Source organism: Tiliqua scincoides, chromosome 5, assembly GCF_035046505.1.
Source record: "Tiliqua scincoides isolate rTilSci1 chromosome 5, rTilSci1.hap2, whole genome shotgun sequence".
NCBI classification, from domain to species: domain Eukaryota; kingdom Metazoa; phylum Chordata; class Lepidosauria; order Squamata; family Scincidae; genus Tiliqua; species Tiliqua scincoides.
The window spans coordinates 123,452,868-123,472,050 of record NC_089825.1 but is presented as its reverse complement, the minus strand read 5'-3'; the positions used below and the strand labels follow the sequence as shown (position 1 = coordinate 123,472,050).

General features: G+C 47.7%; 3 protein-coding genes across 5 annotated transcripts in view; 2 read left to right on the top strand and 1 right to left on the bottom strand.

The window, feature by feature from the left end:
- Positions 1-771: 771 nt before the first annotated feature.
- RAB35 (RAB35, member RAS oncogene family) lies at positions 772-11,799 on the top strand. Of its 3 annotated transcripts, none has more exons than XM_066628934.1 (7): positions 772-1,345; positions 1,628-2,156; positions 4,949-4,999; positions 6,281-6,404; positions 6,756-6,880; positions 8,282-8,406; positions 10,452-11,799. In XM_066628934.1, exons 2-7 carry the CDS (start codon positions 2,102-2,104, stop codon positions 10,578-10,580), a joined length of 609 nt encoding a protein of 202 aa, XP_066485031.1. In that variant the 5' UTR covers positions 772-1,345; positions 1,628-2,101; the 3' UTR covers positions 10,581-11,799. The 3 variants fall into 3 exon arrangements, with proteins under 3 accessions (XP_066485031.1, XP_066485032.1, XP_066485033.1); XM_066628935.1 differs by having other exon boundaries at positions 1,597-2,156; XM_066628936.1 differs by having other exon boundaries at positions 778-865.
- HCFC1R1 (host cell factor C1 regulator 1) lies at positions 11,792-17,693 on the bottom strand. Its single transcript, XM_066628932.1, has 6 exons — positions 17,599-17,693; positions 14,693-14,889; positions 14,104-14,154; positions 12,833-12,997; positions 12,571-12,744; positions 11,792-12,485 (listed from the first exon to the last, which is right to left on the bottom strand). The coding sequence occupies exons 2-6, from the start codon at positions 14,887-14,889 to the stop codon at positions 12,335-12,337; spliced, it is 738 nt and encodes a 245-aa protein (XP_066485029.1). The 5' UTR covers positions 17,599-17,693; the 3' UTR covers positions 11,792-12,334.
- Positions 17,437-19,183, top strand: part of THOC6 (THO complex subunit 6) — a 7,973-nt gene continuing 6,226 nt past the window's right edge. The window contains exon 1 of the mRNA XM_066628931.1: positions 17,437-17,490. The gene's annotated coding sequence lies outside the window, so the exon portion shown is untranslated. The remainder of the gene's footprint in view (positions 17,491-19,183) is intronic.

Here is a 19,183-nt window from a genome sequence, read left to right as displayed (position 1 = left end):
CTCTGATCAGCAGTGTAGCCCAGTCCTCTGCATGGCTACTCAGAAGTAAATCTGGGTTCAGTGGGGTTTAGACCTAAGGAAGGGGACAGGGTTGCAGCCACACAATCCAGCCCTATGTATGGGATGAGGAGGAGGAAGCCTCACTGTGCGCGCATCGCCGGGTGCTCCCAGGACAGCACGGGGGAGGCTGCAACAACCGTGTGCCACATACTGGTGCAATGCTATAGACATGCTTTCCAGAGATGGATCCACTCCCATCCATGGAGTGATGTGGGACTCATGAGGGATCCGCATTTGATGCCACATATACGGTCTATGCCCATTGAGAGCCCAATCTAGGCATGTCTACTCAGAAGTAAGCCCCACTGAATTCAAGGGGGCTTACTCCCAGGAAAGTGCGCATAGAACTGCAGCCTTAGAGCCCAAACCCATGCATGTCTACTCAGAAGTAAGCCCCACTGAATTCACTGGGGCTTACTCCCAGGAAAGTGGGCACAGCATTGCAGCCCTAACCCTTAACCACCTGCAGCCTCTGCCCGGGGTGGGCGTGGCCATGAGAATGCCCTGCAGCATCTCCCCTCAAGCCCAGCCCACTCCCCCCTCGCCCGTTCTCTCCCCTCGCGGGCTCCGCCCACCCCTGCCGCCGCTGTCGCTAAGCACCGCCCATCACAATCAAGCCCCACCCCTTTCTCTCCCAGCTGGTCCGGGTCGCGCCTTGGCGTTCCATCAGCCCGGGCGGTGGCTGCAGTTGCAGCTGGGAAGGAGGAAGAGCCCGCCGCGGAGCAGGAAGGGCGGGAGGGAGCCAGGCAGAGGCCGGCCCACTGCGAGCTCGCTGGTCATCTGATCGCAGCGAGCGAGCACAGAGGTCTCCGAGCTCGCCGGCCGCTGCGACTCCAGCCATCGCGCCCCTTGGCCGTCCCTGCAAGCGCTGCGCCCTGCTCCGGAGCCCCCTTGATCCCCCTCCCTTGCATTGATCCCCTCCCCTGCCCCCTTCTGTGCCACCCCCCCCGCCTGATGTCCTAGGAAACTTTGGCACCCTCCCCACTGGCATCTCCCCCTGGTCTAGGCTTGCCCCCTCCCTACATCCCCTCCCCCAGCAGAAAACATCTGCCCTTTCCTTACTGGGGTCACCCCCTAATACTGGTCTTGGGGCACCTGGGACCCACTTCTTTCTCCCCCCCTCCTCTTTCTGGAGTGTCTCTTACACTGTCTCAATCGCCCTCTTTAGTCTCCACTTTTGGTTGCAGAAGTGAGAATTTGGGGGTGGAGAGAACTTGAGTTCTGTGCCCCCAACTAAATGCTGGGATTCAAGCCATCAGACAGAAGGCGCCTCTTTGAGGAGGAGGTGACATTTTTACTCTGTATCCTCTTTCTTGTTACGTTGTTACTCTGTGTCTTCTGTATCAGATACTTATTTTGAATTGTCTCACTTCTTTTTTGGGAGGGGGGGTTTGGGTGCGCTCAAATCCTTCAACACCCCCCTTTTGAATTGAGAGAAACTACCCCTGGTGGAAGAAGCATGCCATCCCTTCCCACAGCTTAATGCTTTCTCCTCTTTAATGTGCTTCTCTCTCTCTACCTTTATTTCAACCCAAGGCCAAGGTGGATCTGGATCTTCTTTTTGCAGGCTCTTAGAACAGAACAGCCAACACACATTTCACAGCCTCGTGGCATCCTAGGAAGGAACTCCCTCTGCAAACTCAGCTCTGTGGCTCTTAGTCGCTTGATTTTAAGGAAGCCAAGCTGCTGAAAGAAGAGGCTGCATCTCCTTCCCCCGGCCTGCAGAGAGAGAGAGAGACAGGAATACAGACCAAAGCATCACCTTCCAGAAGACAGGCCTGGGAGGAAAAGCCTGTGTCCTCGCACCTTGCTCAGGCAGCTGCACTTGGCACAATCCTGCACTTGGAGGTGTTTCCGGTTCTTGGGACTGAGGGGAAAAAATCAGGCAAGACACTGGCAGGCTCAGCATTATGTCCTGATTAGCTGCAATGGGGCTCTAAGGCAGAACATTTCCCACTGGAAGGTGTGGGAGTGTCCACCAAATCCCCTGCAGGAAGGAAGGAAGGAGCGTGACGGGAGGAGGAGCTGACCCAGCACATGAATGGCTGCCAAGGATTATGACCACTTGTTCAAACTGCTCATCATTGGGGACTCTGGTAAGGATAGAGCTTGTCCTTCAGCTTTCTGGCATTCACTCTTCTATCCCAATCAGATTCTGTTTGACGTTTGGTTCTGTTTTCTTCTTGTTCTGAAACCTTTTTGGGCTTTTACAAATCTCCTCCCCTCCTGCCACACTTCAGTGTGTCTTTTCACTCCATCTTCTTTTAACTCTCTTTGTTCTGTCTTGGTTCAGAAGGTCTGCCTTGATTCCCCCCCCATCTCCTTCTGCAAGCCTGTTTTGCTTCATAGTTTCACAGTTATCACTTGATGTCTGGGTTGCACGCAGGTTCTCATATTTTAACCAACTTCATGTTCTTAGTTCTTCCTCTTTTGTGTGTGCCGTTTCTTCCCAATAGTCCATTCCTTGGTTCTCTTTTGTACCTGCCAGTATTCTCACACAAAATACATGGGATTGTTTTGTGCCTTCTCAATGCCTTTGGGAGCCACTGATAGGATTGGTGGACTGCTTTCTCTTCAGGCTCTTTTATTTCTGCCTCTTGTCGCCTTTGTACTGTTTCCGCTCCCCACAATCACTTGGACCTATTTATGGGGAGCTTACTGAAAGTGCACTAAAAGTTAAACTGTGTCTGCATAATGGCTTAGAATGGCAATTTTCCCACAAGTCTCGGGCATCCCAGCCAACCTATGAGAGCTGGTTCCTATGAATGTTTGCATGCAGCTCTTTAGTTTAGAGAAGCACAGTTGATAAGCTCATCCAGCAACTTCTTTGTATTCTGAGACAGGAGGAACTTAAAACCAACCAAGAACAAGATTTAGCAAAGCATACGATGTCTGTGCTTGTATAAATGCTTTGTATGGCTTCTGCAGCCTAGCCCCTTTTGGGCAAGTCATTCAGTGCCCTGCTCTGTGTTTTGAATACTGTTCCTGATAGCCTTTTTAGCTGAAGGCTGTGGTTCCCAAACTTTGAGCCATGGCTCCCTGTCGAGCCATGGAGACCAGTCAGGGGAGCCACAGAATCCTTGCAAAAAATGCACCACCCTATACAGTGTATAGAATTGTAGCCCTAATATGGAACCATGGCCAATGGCCCAGTAGGTCAAGGAAGCCACCCTTCAAAAATGCTTGGGAACAACTGGCTTAAGGCCTTGGTTAGCAGTGAGTTTTTTTCCTGGCAACAGGAAGTGAGGAATGAGTGCAGGGCAGGTGACTATGCAGAGAGGGCTGGATCTGATGCATGGCTTCCATTTGTTGAACCAAAGAAACACTTTTTTGTGCTGCTTAACAAAGGTTTCTGTTTTGTATACTTCCTTGACGTGCTGTGGAAGATCTTTGTGCAGTTCAACCCATGCAACAGGTTACTTGAGATCAGAAGGTGATACTTTGCCATCAGCCAGCTGTTGTTGCAGTGTAATGTGTTTCATTCTTGGTGTTCTGTCCCTGAATCCTAAACAAAAAAAACCTCTGGAATAAAAACATACCAGCCAGCTGTTTGGGTAGTACTTCAGAGGGCTCAATGTGAATGCAGAATCCATCACTGCAAATACGAGAAAGTGTTTATGTGATTTTAAAAAATGTTACTTTTCAGACAGTGGTGCTCTCCAAATGGCTTGCAGCAACTAAAAATCCCAAGCAAAATGAATGTTGGTGATGCTGTATAGAAAGAGTAGCAGTGAGGCTCTGAGTAACTTGAAGATGTTGCAGCCATCTCTGCTTTGGAGGTCACTATATCACTGCCTGGTGATGCTGATTAATTGCATTTATATCCCACTCGTTCTCTGAGGCAGTATTTTCCAAGCAGTAAAAGATGATTCTTCCCAATCATATTTCAACCCTGTAAGGCAAGTTTTTCCACATGGTAATCACTTGCCCAAGGTCATGAGGTTCAGAGGGTGATAAGTGAGGATTTGCACATGGGTCTTCCCAGTCCTAGTACAGCACGCTAACCACTACACTGTGCTGTTGTTGGGTTCATGAAAGGGGCTTAGCTAGCTTTGTAAACTGATCTGAGTGAAAGCAGTTTAACTTTCAGGTGTTGGAGAGTGGGTATCACCAAGCATACAGCCAGGAAAGATATGCACCTTTTGGTGCACTGCAGATGTGGTTGGGTGGGCTAGCTCCCCTTTATAGCTGCAAAGTTACTGGGTCCTGAAGCTGCAGGCAGAGGCAATTCATGCTTAGCATACCAGGGAAAGGATCCATTTGAGAAATGGCGGGGGAGGAGGAGGAGGAGAAGAAATGGGCTTGATCAGCTGAGAAGGCCAAACACTCTTCCAGGGTTATGTCAACAGGTGACATCACACTGTATGGGTGTGTAGGTTTTTGTCACAGGGATGTCTGGTGCACACTACTTCCATGAGCCCCACCCAGCTGTATGGCATGAAGTAATCCTGCCATGGAATGTGCAGCTGTGACCCTTGGCAGATATCCTCTTCCTGTTTGTAATGCCTCGGGTCCTGTTCATGAGCAGTGCCATGTATTAAGATAAAGTTAGTGCTTCCATATACTGATCACCTTGTACATCCCACCTTTCTTTGAGGGTGGTGTTTCAGTGAAATTGTGGGAGGCAATCCACCATCCTCCTCATGGATTCCCCATCCATCATTCCTTGCGAAGTGCCACTCTCCACAGCCACAGCAGGGACACAAAGGCTTTGGGTGGAAGTGACTGTCTTGAGCAAACATGCTGGACGGGTGTGTTTGCTTTGGGTGGGGAACCCACAACCTTTGTTGATAAGATGGCTTTGCATCAGAGGTTATTAAGAATGGTTGAATCCTTCTATCTAAATTGTGACATGACTGGCTACCATCTCATTTTTTCCCCTGCCCAGGAGTTGGAAAAAGTAGCCTCCTGCTCCGCTTTGCAGACAACACCTTCTCTGGTAAGTTACTGCTCCTTTGTCTTTTAGCTTCCAGGGGAAAAAATACACAGTCCAAAGTATGCCTCAAAACTGAAAAAGTGACAGGATATTGCATTCAGATCCTGCAGGACTCTTCAGCAGGCAGATGGTAAATAAGGGAGGGGGAGAAGAGGAGTCATGTTGTAGGAGCCCCACTAGTCTGCAGTTTGTAAAATCTAAATGTGGAGTTTAGGGGTCTTGCAGACTTGAATCAGCCTCTGAAAGTTATGAGCTGGTTTCAGACTTGGACAGGTTGGTTTTTGTTTTTTTAAAAGGAAGCAGAAGTTTTTCACTTCTTGAAATGAAAAATCTGCAGACAGGGTGGGAAACTTGGCTCCTAACACTTCCCAAAGATGCGCTTATATTACTGCTTTGTAACCCACCAAGGCCTCCCTGGGAAATGTACTCTGCAGTATTTTTAAAAGCAATTATAACTTTGTAATCAGTAGGAAGGAGAGTTAAATTTACACAGAGCCCCTTCATTCATTTTGGATGCTGAATGAATCAGGAGTCCCATTCTACTAATCTAATCAAAGGCTTTCAAACAGTGATTGGAGTCGCATGGCTGGCAAATCTGCCACTGAACCTCTGACAATTGCTGGTTTTGTGTCCTCTTCATGTGTTGCAATGTATACAGTGCTTAGAATGCAGTTCTACTGCCTCCCCCACCCTACTACTTTCTGACTAATGCTGGTCTAGTCATCTCCTTCCACTTGCGGTACTGTTTGTTAGTGAATGGAGAACATGGTTTGCATAACTCCAGGTGGCCATTCACAGGTGTGCCTGTTTGTAAACAAGACTTCATACTAGTAGTGCTGAGTATCATATCTGTTTTCATGCCAAGCCTTGAGAGACTGAGTGAGAACTACTGTCCCTCCTAACAGGGGCAGGAGAATTGAGTCTGAGATGCCTAGGGGACCCAGCGAATTCATGGTTAAGGTGATTTTTGGACCACTATGACCATCCAGATTCTGTTTCACCCAGTTTCTCACTCTGGTGATCAAGATGACCTCTGACATTTCAGCCATCACAAACACTCCGAGCCCAAGTGTTACAGCTGCTGCTCTTGAACATTTGTTCCTTTTGCTATGTTCTCCCATTTTCTCCTGAGTTGTCAGTTCTTTCCTGTAGTTTTGTGTTTCTATTTTAATATTTTTTCTCTCTCATTTTTAAATAGCCCATTTAATTTGTCTTTCTCCTTCAGGGTTGGTGCTAATATGTTTCTCCCTCAACTTCTCTTTTCTCCCCTGTGTCTCCCTGCAGGCAGCTATATCACAACAATTGGCGTAGATTTCAAAATACGGACATTAGTGATAAATGGAGAGCGAGTGAAACTGCAGATCTGGGACACTGCGGGCCAAGAACGTTTCAGAACTATCACCTCCACGTAAGTTTCTGGCAGAAGGCAGGGAAACCAGGTAACTCTGGGGGTGAAGGATGGGGTTAGTTAGGGTTCTGTAGAAGTTCTGGAGAAAAGGAGATCAAAGTCTTGGAGTGCAATCTTATGCATGTCAATTCAGAAACAAACCCCATTGATTTCAAGGAGACCTACTCCCAGGAAAGGACATTTAGGATAGTAGCCTCAGGGGGACAGATGTGAAATAGCTGGAATGTCTAGGTTCTCTAGGCTGGAAATGTTGCAAGTGGTTTGGCACAGAGAATCCTTGGCTTCTTGGAGGGACGAGTTTACGTAAGGATCTGGATCCCAACCTGTGGTCATTTCTTCTCTTGGGGACAGGTATTACCGTAACACTCATGGTGTTATCATTGTGTATGACGTGACAAACCCAGTGTCCTTTGTTAATGTCAAGCGCTGGCTGCACGAGATTGGGCAAAACTGTGACAGCGTCTGCAAGATTTTAGGTGAGTAGTTCCAAAGATGCAGCCCCGGTTTAACAGCTATGTCTTCCAAACTCGGTCATGCTGCTATCACAGTGTAGGGCAACCCAGTAATCCTAAACTGAAGGCCTAAGACTGCCAAGATGCATTGCTTTCATTTATACCAGAATTAAGTGGAGGGTTAGCATCCCTGATGAAACTGCTTTCTTCTGAGTCAGGCCTCTTGTCTGCCTAGCTCAGTATTGGCTGCTATCTAATCCCCTTTTAAAGGCATCTAAGCCATGTGCCCCAAACCACATCCTGTGGCATAGATCTTCAGAGTATTGGATGAGGTGTTTTCCATTCCTGCTTGGAGACACCAGGGATTGGGGGATCTTCTGCATGCAAAACCACTCTACTACAGACCTATGGCCCTTTGCCACTTGTCTGGCTTTCAGCTAACTGTGCAGTGGATGTTACTCGGGCTCAGGTGCCACAAAATTGGGTAGGCCTTTTTGGATGCAGTAAGGCATAAGATTGTTTGTGAAATGCTTTGAAACCATCCCAAAGGACACAGTTGTAAGGCTGATGTAACTTGAGCTATCACATCTTGATATCAACTATTGAGCCTGTTGGCAGTTCCTATGAGCATGATGGCTTTGAAAATTGCTGCATCAGATTGGCTGTGATGCTTTCCATGGGCAGGGCAGGTCATCTGTTGCATCTTCTGTGCTGTCTTGGTGATGTGCAGGACAGAAGATGGCTCAGACCATGTCATGGGAAAATGATAGACTAGCCAAATCACTCTTTAGTTGTAGGAAGTTGCCCCAAGGTGTTCTAGGGATTGGCTGTATGACATCAAAGAATACCAATGTGCACTGCAGGGTGGTTATGCCAATTTGGGGGAAGCATAATTGAACAGAGAATATCAATTGGAAGACATACCCCAGGATGCAGTTGGTTTTAGTTCGGCCCAGTTAGACCACCAAATATTCTAATATCCTGCCCCTTTAAGACTGGGTCATAAAGTTTTTTGGCCTGGTGACTTGCGGCTTTTGTGCCAATACCAGAGTTAACTTGCTGTTTCCTGGCTACTTGTAACTTCTGGGGAGAAAATGTTTTGAGTACCATCTCTCTAGACAAAGTATATCCAATTTCTGATGTGTTTTGAGCCCCAAGCTTCAGAGGGAAACTGCTTTGGAACTTACCTTGTCAAAGCGGCACAGGCTGGCACTATGGTCTGTGAGCAGTTGCATTGCCTTGACTCGGTGTGTTCTGAAGCAGTGTTCCCTTGAAAGACGTGGGTTCGAAGGATTCTAGGAATTAGTCATATGTTTGTATGACTAGTCCTCCTCCTGTATTTTTTTCTCTGTCATCTTTGTGCATCCCTTTTGTTACTTCTGACTCTAATCTTCCCTTCTCTCTTTCATATTTCCAAATTGCCAGTGGGTAACAAATGTGAGGACCCTTCTAGGAAGCAAGTGGACACGGCTGATGCCCGGAGGTTCAGCGAGCAGATGGGAGTACGGCTCTTTGAGACCAGCGCTAAGGAGAACCTCAATGTTGAAGAAGTAAGGGAGCAGGTGGTTGCAAGGGGAAGTGGTTATTATATAATGCTGTCTGTGGGCATGGGACTTTAAAAGGTTCCAGCCGAGAAGTAGAGGGGCCTACAGTTGCGCACTTCCAGGAAATGGAAGCGGGGGAAGAGCATGTTTTTTCAGGTGCACATACAGTGGGTATAGACTAGGGCAACAGCTACAAAACTTTCTAGCACCGTGACCTTCCTTGGCGGTGGGTCATAAGAACGTAAGAACAGCCCCACTGGATCAGGCCATAGGACCATCTAGTCCAGCTTCCTGTATCTCTCAGTGGCCCACCAAATGCCCCAGGGAGCACACCAGATAACAAGAGACCTCATCCTGGTGCCCTCCCTTGCATCTGGCATTCTGACATAGCCCATTTCTAAAATCAGGAGGTTGCGCATACACATCATGGCTTGTACCCCGTAATAGATTTTTCCTCCAGAAACTTGTCCAATCCCCTTTTAAAGGCATCTAGGCCAGATGTCATCACCACATCCGGTGGCAAGGAGTTCCACAGACCAACCACACGTTGAGTAAAGAAGTATTTTCTTTTGTCTGTTCTAACTCTCCCAACACTCAATTTTAGTGGATGTCCCCTGGTTCTGGTGTTATGTGAGAGTGTAAAGAGCATCTCCCTATCCACTCTGTCCATCCCCTGCATAATTTTGTATGTGTCAATCATGTCCCCCCTCAGGCGACTCTTCTCTAGGCTGAAGAGGCCCAAACGCCGTAGCCTTTCCTCATAAGGAAGGTGCCCCAGCCCCGTAATCATCTTAGTCGCTCTCTTTTGCACCTTTTCCATTTCCAGTATGTCCTTTTTGAGATGTGGCGACCAAAACTGGATGCAATACTCCAGGTGTGGCCTTGCCATCGATTTGTACAATGGCATTATAATATTAGCCGTTTTGTTCTCAATAACTTTTCTAATGATCCCAAACATAGAATTGGCCTTCTTTACTGCCACCGCACATTGAGTCGACACTTTCATCGACCTGTCCACCACCACTCCAAGATCTCTCTCCTGATCTGTCACAGACAGCTCAGAACCCATCAGCCTATATCTAAAGTTTTGACTTTTTGCCCCAATGTGCATGACCTTACACTTACTGACATTGAATCGCTTCTGCCATTTTGCTGCCCATTCTGCCAGTCTGGAGAGATCCTTCTGGAGCTCCTCACAATCACTTCTGGTATTCACCACTCGGAAAAGTTTGGTGTCATCTGCAAACTTTGCCACCTCACTGCTCAACCCTGTCTCGAGGTCATTTATGAAGAGGTTGAAAAGCACCGGTCCCAGGACAGATCCTTGGGGCACACCGCTTTTCACTTCTCTCCATTGTGAAAATTGCCCACTGACACCCACTGTTTCCTGGTCTTCAACCAGTCATGACCCAGTGCTCCCTGCTGCACTGCAAAGGCCTTACTGGGAGCCTCCAGAGTCTGCTTCCAAGTCACGCCCGGCCTGCAACCCACTCCATTGACCTTTTGCTGGCCCCAGAATACCTGGCAAAGCAGCCCAGTAGAAGTTGCAGGCACATACTGGAAGCTATTTTGGGTCAAGGCATTGTGAGGCCTGTGGGGGCCAATTAAGGGGGTTGTGGACCTGGCACAACCCAGAAGTGGCCTCCAGAGGCTCCTAGCAAGGCAGGGCACCTCAGGTCATGACCCACAGTTTGGGAAACACTGGACTAGGAAGTTGTGCCAAAGGCTTCGAAGTCGGTACATTTTGAGAAGGAACTGTAAAGAAAGAGGTGACAATATGGAAGTGTTCAGGAAGGTGGCTCCAGGCATAAGGGGTAGAACAGGAGAAAGCCAGGGTTGAGAGAGAGAGAGAGAGAGAGAGCGCAGGTGGCTGAGAGTGATGTTACTAAAAAGCAAGCTACTGGCAGAGCAGGTTTTGAAGGACAAAAGAACATGTGCAGGATCTGGGAGGCCCATTTGATATGGGGAAGCTCTTTGGTGCTTGAAGAGATTGTCTCTGACCTCCCAGCAAATTCTCAATCCCTTTCCACTCTGTTCCTTTCCTCCTCTAGATGTTCAATGCCATCACAGCCATGGTCCTTCGAACCAAACAGGAGAACTTGGCACGACTCCAACAGCAGAATGAGGTTGTCAAAATCAACAAGCCCAAAAAGAAACCGTCTGTCAAGAAATGCTGCTAAAGGGGCAGCCCTTGTATTCTCCTCGTCCCCCACCCTAAACTTCAATAAGGACTGGACTGGATGGAGGGTTGGGGTGGTCTCCAGTAAAAACTGCAGTCACATGTTGGAATCTTGGTGCAAGAGGCATGAGGGTCTGTGGATGCTCACAACACTGGAGTTTTAGCCCCCCATAGCCTGTGGAAACATAGAGTTGCTGGGATGGAGGATCCATAAAAGCACTAAATCCCTCTTCACTGCAGGGGAGGGGGATTGTGGTTGCAGAAATGAGCGGTTAGGTAGATGAACATTAAAATTTTCTGCTGGAACAAAACTGTAACAAAGTCATGAGTAAAATGGTGGGGGGGGAGGCACCCTGGATGAGCTGCAGAGAAAATGGAGTATCCCCTCTTTTGCAGGTTTGCTATAAACCTGTCTATCTTGCACCCCAACCCTAGGTAGCTGCTGCAATGCAGTTCAAATTTGCATTGTTTGGTCACTCTAAGAACAGTGGTGGAGGGCAGGAAAGGTGGGCATTAATTTTGAAGGGAGTTACCTGCTCTGGGGCTAATGAGGTGTGAACTGAAACAGGGAAATCCAAAGGACCAAGTTGTAGCACCTTGCCTAGCAATAGTCTGAACTGTTCCCATTTTTTCATTTTTAGGCTTCCTCAAAAACGAGGGTCTGAATTCTGTCTTTAGGAGTAAGGTATGGCTTAGAAATTAGGATGTGTTCCAGATCCTGATAGGAGTAGGATCACTTATCTTTGTTACCCATAAACCCCCAGCCTCAGAACAGCTACATTCACTTATATCCACATAATGGTTGGAGTTGAAAAAGTATTTCATGACTTCCCCCATCTCATCAAACCTGCAACTGTGTTCAGATTGCAGCCATCCCTCACCTGTTGTCCTGATTGCTCAGCCTCACTCCTAAAATGGAGGAATAAATTAGTGTGTATATATGAGGAGGGAGGGACAATAATCCAGGCTAGAAATACATTATTTCTGGAGCTGGCAGATGGTCTCTACAATTCTCTGTGTGGGTACCACAGGGTTGAAATCTCATTGCCCCGTTGCCCTCTATCTCTAAATGTGGGGACCCCCCAACTGTGCAATATGCCTGCTTCATGAATTTTATATACTTGTCTATAATTAAAACATTCTTGTTTTAACCCACTGCTAATGGCATTAAACTCATTAAGGTTACACCACTATTCAATAAAGAAATTTAGATATGGAAACCACCTCTACTTTTATTTTTTCCACCACCCTTAAGGAAGTTACAGTGCTGTCTGTTGCCGTTGGGGACAGTAACTGAATATCGGCTAGGTGGTGAGGAGTAAAGCATTCAAGACTTTTTTTTTCTTTGAGTCCAGAAAAAACAAAGGTTGATTCTTATCTTTTGGATGGAAGTTGAAATGTGGCCTCTAAAACGTTTTATAAACAAAGAAGTTTTACAATACTGAAATTGCTTTTTAAGAAGTACATATTGCAAGTTAATTCCTAGCACCTTCTGCCACACATGTTCAACTTCCAGTAAATATTGGTTAAGTGCCTATTGGAAGAAAATAGCCATACACCAGAAACGGCTGCATATATGCTTTACGTCTAGAAAAGGAGAACCTAATGATTACAGGCAACAGAAAATTGGGTATTGCTATAGTGCTGTAAAATGTGGCATACTAATTTAACATTGCTGCTTTGTCAAATATAGCAGGCCAGCTGGAGAGCAAGGAGTTTAGTTTCAAAGGGCAGGAGAACAGGAAGGATGAATATTCATATTTCCATTTCCTCTTGAGTTGCCCCTAGTTTCTGCTGAGGTTCTATAGAAGGGCCCAAAGAAGGTGTGGTAGCCATCAATGCTCGGATGGTGCACAGAAGCGAGGTGCTAGGGGGGCTCCACAGTACAACTTCTGTAGAAGCATTCCTGTAGAAAACAAGGGACGACAGCCAGTGGTTACTGACACAAATAATCTCTTGGGTTCCCTCCCCAAATCTTGTGATATGCTTACAGAGACAGAAGCATCTCTTCAGGTAGGAGACTGACTCCTTCCCTTGGCTCTAAGTGCAAAGGATGTGTCAGCAAGGGGTAGTCTGCCATAAAGAATTCCCCATCCACAACTACACTGTTGAGCTCATTCTCTTCTGTTGAACTGGCATCTTCATTCACTCCATCTTCGGACAGCCTGAGACAGAGATTCACACATGAAGACTTGTTGCTTAGCTGCCCCAATCCTACTCTTATTAAGCAAGAGGCCAAGGGGTTCCTACTACCTCTGCTGCAGTTCTTTTAGTCTTGTGTATGCCTGCTGCCACTTGGGGTCTTCACCCTGGATGGGGAACCCATTGGAACTGTAGATGTGGTCATTGTCCAAGCTGAGGGAGTTAAAGCGTGCAGCCATCTTGTCCTCTGAGAGGAAGTGTTTGGAGCTGGGCTCCCTGTTGAGGTAGAGTGATAGCAATTAATATTTTGTCCAGCTGTAGCCCCCGTTTCCCCATATGCCTGCTCTAGAGCTTGAGTGCCACATTATGCTGTGTTTGCCTCCTACGTGCTGCACCGTACCCATAACTTTGATTGTGCATGTTCTCCAACATTTAACAGGGAAATAGATGCTCTGTTTTCACAAATGCACAAGGGGCTCATCATATTGCAGTGAACAAGATAAAAGCATATATTGAAAAATTTAAGGTCACAAGTTAATCATGTTTGCCCCCAGAACACTACTCAAATGTTAAATTACAGCACACTAGGGGAAAATCCAGCTTCAGAGGAAGAAGGCTTATATTTTACTGGCCAAAAAAAAAAAAGCTTCAGTGGAAGGCATGTTAAATTCATCATGCTACAGCAACCTCTACATAAGAGGAAAAAATGCAGTAGACCCACCTAGCAGAGGGAATCCTATTATGCACTGCAGAAATGGAAAAGGTGCAAAAGAGAGCAACTAAAATGATTAGTGGGCTGGGGTACCTTCCTTATGAGGAAAGGCTACAGCATTTGGGCCTCGTCAGCCTAGAAAAGTGGCACCTGAGGGGGGACATGATTGAGACATACAAAATTATGCACAGGAAGGAAAGAGTGGACAGAGAGATGCTCTTTTGCCTCTCACAACACACCAGAACCAGGGGACATCCACTAAAATTGAGTGTTGGGAAAGTTAGGACAGAGAAAAGAAAATATTTCTTTACTCAACGTGTAGTTGGTCTGAGGAACTCCTTGCCACATGATGTGGTGATGGCATCTGGCCTAGATACCTTTAAAAGGGGATTGGACAAATTTCTGGAGGAAAAATCCATCACAGCTTACAAGCCATGATGTGCAAGTGCAACCTCTTGATTTTAGAAATGGGCTATGTCAGAATGCCAGATGCAGGGGACAGTACCAGGATGCAGGTCTCTTGTTGTGTTGTGTGCTCCCAGGGGCATTTGGTGGGCCACTGTGAGATATAGGAAGCTGGACTAGATGGGCCTATGGCCTGATCCAGCGGGGCTGTTCCTATGTTCTTAAGCAACTCATGCCCAGCCATCTCATCCTCTTCCATACTTACTGATCTCTGCTCTCCAGGTGGCGTTTGAAAGCCAGGGATGCTGATCGACAGCTAAAACAAGAGACCAGAGTCATGTAAAGAGCCCACAAATCTTAATGCGATACATGTTAGTCAGAATTATGACAGCCACTCTCCACTTCAGCTCCAAACCTTCGGCTTTGTCAGGCGTTTGTTTCAACATCTGTCCTCTCCTTTTCTATATTCACTCTCCCATAGCTTACCCAAAACTGCTGCATTCTGCTGCATGATTGCAAATGTAGTCCATGATTTGTTCTGAGCCTCTCTCACCTTCCTTGATACTCAGATATGAACAGTGGCATACTAGATCGCAGTCTATTATTTTTTAAACAAATGCTTGGATGATTTGGTTCTAATTGTGTTACTTGACTTCTTTAAATGGCAGCACTTGAATCTAAGGCAAGATCAACAAGACGGACGCAGCTCCTCTCTGCCCCTCCCCCCCGGCTCGGTGTCATATTGAAAGCCAAAAAGGGTAGCTACAACTGTGGGTAACTCCAGACATACTTAGGCTGTTTTCAAAACGTTTCTCCTCTCCCCTAGAAAGGTACTTTCACGAGCAGTTGCTCACCGGGACCGACGCACATCAGTGAACTTCATTATTCTTGGGTCCTGCCTTATCCATGGTATTCTGTGTGGCACATCCTGTTGCCAGCTAAAGGGTATGCTGTGGTGACTCCAGTCTATGCTCTCAGTTAGAAGAGAGCAGCGCAGGGGCTGCTTGGAGGGAACTGCAGCTGGAAATTGCTGGCAAGTTGTAGGATCCATCTGTGAAGAAAAAATGTGAATCAGGGTTAAACAGAGGCTCCCCTTTCCTACATGGGGCCTGATCACAGTAATCCAAACATAGTTATATGAAATCTAAGGGCAATCTTGTTCATGGAACCATGTTTGACTAATCACACTATATTGTGTGAGGGCAGCCTTTAAAGATTATGGTTTGTCCCGTTTGGTACAGAGTGTTCTAGGACACACACTAAGGAATGCTCTCACAATTGGTTTCCACTGGGAGCACACTTGATGCACCTATGCAGTGAAACCCTCTAGGGCACCCATTTTCAACCACTGTGCCATGGCACACTGGTGTGCCGTGGATGGTCTGCAGGTATGCCACGAGAAATTGGGGGAGGAGCTCTTGTTAGTACGGCCACTGGGGGATGTGAGCCCCTGCTGACAGTGTGGTGTGCCTTGTCAATTGTCAAAAAACTGATGGTGTGCCTTGACAATTTTAGTGTGCCATGAGATGAAAAAGGTTGAAAATCACTGCTCTAGGGAGTAAATGGTAGGGATGCGCAAGCTGTATCTCAACTAAGCTTATCCACCCTAACTGATCTTTCAGTGAAAGAATAACCAGAATTTCCTGGAAGACAGTTTGCTTTAGACCAGTGGTTAAACAACAGAAGCTTACTGTTGGGCTTCTGAATACAATTCAGACTACAAAAGTTGCTCTCTAAGAGGCTGCCTCTTTCCCTCTCACTATAACTATCTTTACCATTAGCTGAAAAAAGCCTCAGCATGCAGTTTGCATTGGGCAGTCTGAATGAAGGGGGCAGATGTAAGTGCTGTTAATGGTTGCCTTTGAGAACACTCAGCCTCAAGCAGTCTAATCAAGTCCCACAAAATGACTTCTGGAAGCTACAGAGGACATTTTTATTCATGAAATATTTTTGGAGGGAGGGGGGAATAGGACAGGACAGATGACTAGCAATCATTTGAATCACATGGTTCTAATCAGTAGTTCCCAAACTGTGGGTTGGGACCTGTTTTTTGGTGGGTCATCATCAGGTGGTGGAAAGATCAGTTAACTAATGCCTCAAGCCCTGAGGCTATTCAAAAATCAGATATTATCACTACTAATTACCTTGCAAAGAGCTCAGCTCCTGTAGTTTGCAAGATAGCTGCTAACTGCCATACAAGAGCTCCTGTGGTTTGCAAGCTTGTGGAAATATAGGGAGATAAATGTTTAAGGGTCTTTTCAGACATTATTAATTATATATAAATGAATAAATATTTTTTTTTCTGGATCTTCTTTTTTAAATGTCTAAAACTAGGTGGGTCCCGATAACTTTAAAAAGTGGGTCTTGTGCTAAAATGTTTGGGAATCACTGTTCTAAATGTTGCTGCTCGCCCTCTTCACAAATAAGGCAGGTGAAAACTTGTTCATATATGCCTACTAGGATGCCTCCCAAAATCCTCTGTGCTTGCGCATGACAACATGCATACTTTGCTATGTTGCATCAAAACAACTTCTGACACTTTCAGTGGTGGACCTCCCATTATATTTGATGAGGCAAATGCCCTGGGCACTGAGCCTTTAGAACCCACAGAAGCCTCTCTGAAGCACCTGACAAGGTTGTTTTTCCGGAAGCACAGTTTATAGTGTGAGGGAAGCCTCGGGTCGTGCGAGGCTCCATGAGCCTCAGGTGAGCGGGGGGAAGGGATTTGAACGCGGGGGGAGGTGACAGCCTGCAGGGGCGCCATCGTGGACCTTTGCCCCAGGGCGTGGGGCTGGGGAGGTTCACCACTGGACACTTTGGGCGGACACCTTTCATAGCATGTTTTTAAATGTTCTGCTCTTCCTTTTGATTTGGAGCCCACCACGTCCTAAAGGGTTTGTGGAGTGGAAACATTTGTTGCAAAACCGGGAAACGGCAACTTTCCCAGAAAATGGCAGTCCAGAAAGCTCCAGAGGCATAACAGAGGGGGAGCCTGAGGGGCACCTTGCCCCGGGTGCTATGCTGAGGGTGGTGGTGCACGACTGCCCCCAGGCTCTGCCCTAGTTACCAAGCAGGTGCTGGCGGCTTCACATGCCCTGCTCCTTCTCCTTTGAGGACAGCCTCCATAGGAGAAGGCACAGACGGTCAGGGAGGTGCGGCGGGTGCGGAGGCAGGTGAAGCAGAGCCTCCCCACTGGAGTCCTTTGACGAGCGCTGCCGCTGTGTGAGGCACCCAAACACCCACAACCCATGCGCGGAGTGGCGCTCATCGAAGGACTCCGGTGGGGAGGCTCTGCCTCACCTGCCTCCCCACCTGCCGCACCTCCCTGCAGTGGCTGCAAAGCAAGAGCTCCCTCCTGAGGGGAGAGCCCAGGAGCGCCACCACTGCCCTGGGTGCCACAGCAGTGCCCTGCACCTCTGGCCATCTCCCATCACCCTCAGTGCCTGCCAGGGAGAACCAGCTTCAGCCCAGCTGAAGCCACCTCTGGGGACTCCCATGACGCCCCGCGAGAGCCATTCTGCAGACTCCCAGAATGCTTTGCGCTCGTCGACGGCCTGCCATCGCGCAGTGGGTGTGGCTCCACCAGACCGGAAGGGGCGTGACGATCTTCAACAAGGGGCTGGGCACCGCCGCTGCAGAGGGAGCAGTAACGGTTAGTTGGACCAGGCACGCGCGCACGGTTTTCGAACGCGGGGCGCGAGGCAGAGTGTGCGCATGCGCCGGCTCAACTGGGGATGGGTTTTTGTTTTTCCTTCCTTACCGTCTGGGACGCTCTTCCCTGCTGTACTCCTTGCCTTGTTCTTTCAGCTCTGCCTTAGAAGCCGTGGGGGAGATGAGGTAGAACACATCCGCTGTCACGTGATAGGCGCGATGCTGCCGCGAGGTGTGCCGGGAAACGGAGTCAAGGGTTTTGAGTGCGCAGTGAAACTACGAATCCCGTCATGCCTCGCGCTTCGCTTCCTCTCTAGCCTCTTGCGACCATAGAGTTAGGAAGGCGAGAAATAGTTAGACCTCCCCCTGTCGTCCGGTTTGGTGTAGGACACCCATTGTGTCAGGCTGGGCGGGCTGGAGAGCAAGCTCAGCAGGCAAAGAAAAAGGGCTTGTGATGCCCCTGCAGGCAGTTTGGTTCTGTGGGTGGGTCAAGGAGGTGGCCTAATAAAAAATTATGGGATGGAGAGAGTGGGTGGAGGGATGCTCTTTTCCCTCTCACACAACACCAGAACCAGGGGACAGCCACTGACATTGGGTGTTGGGAGAGTTAGGACAAACAAAAGAAAATGTTAGTCAATGGAACTCCCTGCCACATGATATCAGGGAAGATTATGCAGGGGGTGGATAGAGGGATGTTCTTTTCCCTCTCACACAACACCAGAGTCAGAGGACATCCACTAACCTTGAATGGTGGGAGATTTAGGATAGGCACAAGAAAATACAGTATTTCTTTATCAAGCATGTGGAACTCCTTGCCACAGGGTATGGCAAGGACTCCTTTTAAAGGAGATTGGACAGTTTTCTGGAGGAAAAGTCCATCATAGGTTACAAACCATGATGGATTTGTACATCCTCCTGCTTTTAGAAACAGGCTACCTCAGAAGGCCAGGCGCAAGGAAGTGGCACCAGGATGCAGGTCTCTTGTTGTCTTCTGTGCTACCTGAGGCTTCTGGTGGGCTACTGGGAGATGTAGCTGGACTAGGTGAATCCCCTTTGGCCTGTTGCAGAACAGCTCATGTAGACAAAAGTAAATATTTCTTTACCCAGCATGTAAAGTCTGTGGAACTCCTTGCCGCAGGATGTGGTGATGGCCTCTTGCCTAGATACCTTCAAAGGGAATTGGACAGATTTCTGGAGGAAAAGTCCGTCATGGGTTACAAGCTGTGATGGGTATGTGCAGCCTCCTGAGTTTAAGAGTCAGACTATCTGAGAAAGCCAGATGCAAGGAGTGGCAACAGGATGCAGGTCTCTTGTGGTCTTATGTGCTACCTGAGGCATCTGGTGGGCCACTGGGAGATGCAGGAAACTGGATTAGATGGGCCCCCTTTGGCCTGAACCAGCAGGGCTTTTCTTATGCAATGTTAATTCTTTGTCTTGCTGTACCATCCAGTTATCAGCATGGCCGTGGGTTGGTTTCAAGTGGTTCAAACATCAATGTTGATAACAAAATGGGTTCCCCTGAAATGCTGCATCTGCCTTTCCTGCTCCACTGTTCTTAGTGGTTGATTGTTCCTTTTCAGCCTTCATGAACCCCCCTCCCCCCAGCAGTTTATATTTAAATATCCACCAGAAGGTACTATGCAAGTGCAGTCAGTTCTCCATGGGTCAGGTTCCTGGAAAACTGAGTGGATACC

Coding starts and splice junctions, on each gene's coding strand:
- HCFC1R1 (XM_066628932.1), bottom strand. CDS start 14,889: ATGGATCCTACAACTTGCCAGCAATTTCCAGCTGCAGTTCCCTCCAAG. Junction 14,155..14,692: donor ACTGATGTGCGTCGGTCCCG/GTGAGCAACTGC, acceptor CTCTTGTTTTAG/CTGTCGATCAGCATCCCTGG. Junction 12,486..12,570: donor GAAGAGATGCTTCTGTCTCT/GTAAGCATATCA, acceptor TGTTTTCTACAG/GAATGCTTCTACAGAAGTTG.
- RAB35 (XM_066628934.1), top strand. CDS start 2,102: ATGGCTGCCAAGGATTATGACCACTTGTTCAAACTGCTCATCATTGGG. Junction 6,405..6,755: donor TTCAGAACTATCACCTCCAC/GTAAGTTTCTGG, acceptor TCTTGGGGACAG/GTATTACCGTAACACTCATG. Junction 6,881..8,281: donor CAGCGTCTGCAAGATTTTAG/GTGAGTAGTTCC, acceptor CCAAATTGCCAG/TGGGTAACAAATGTGAGGAC.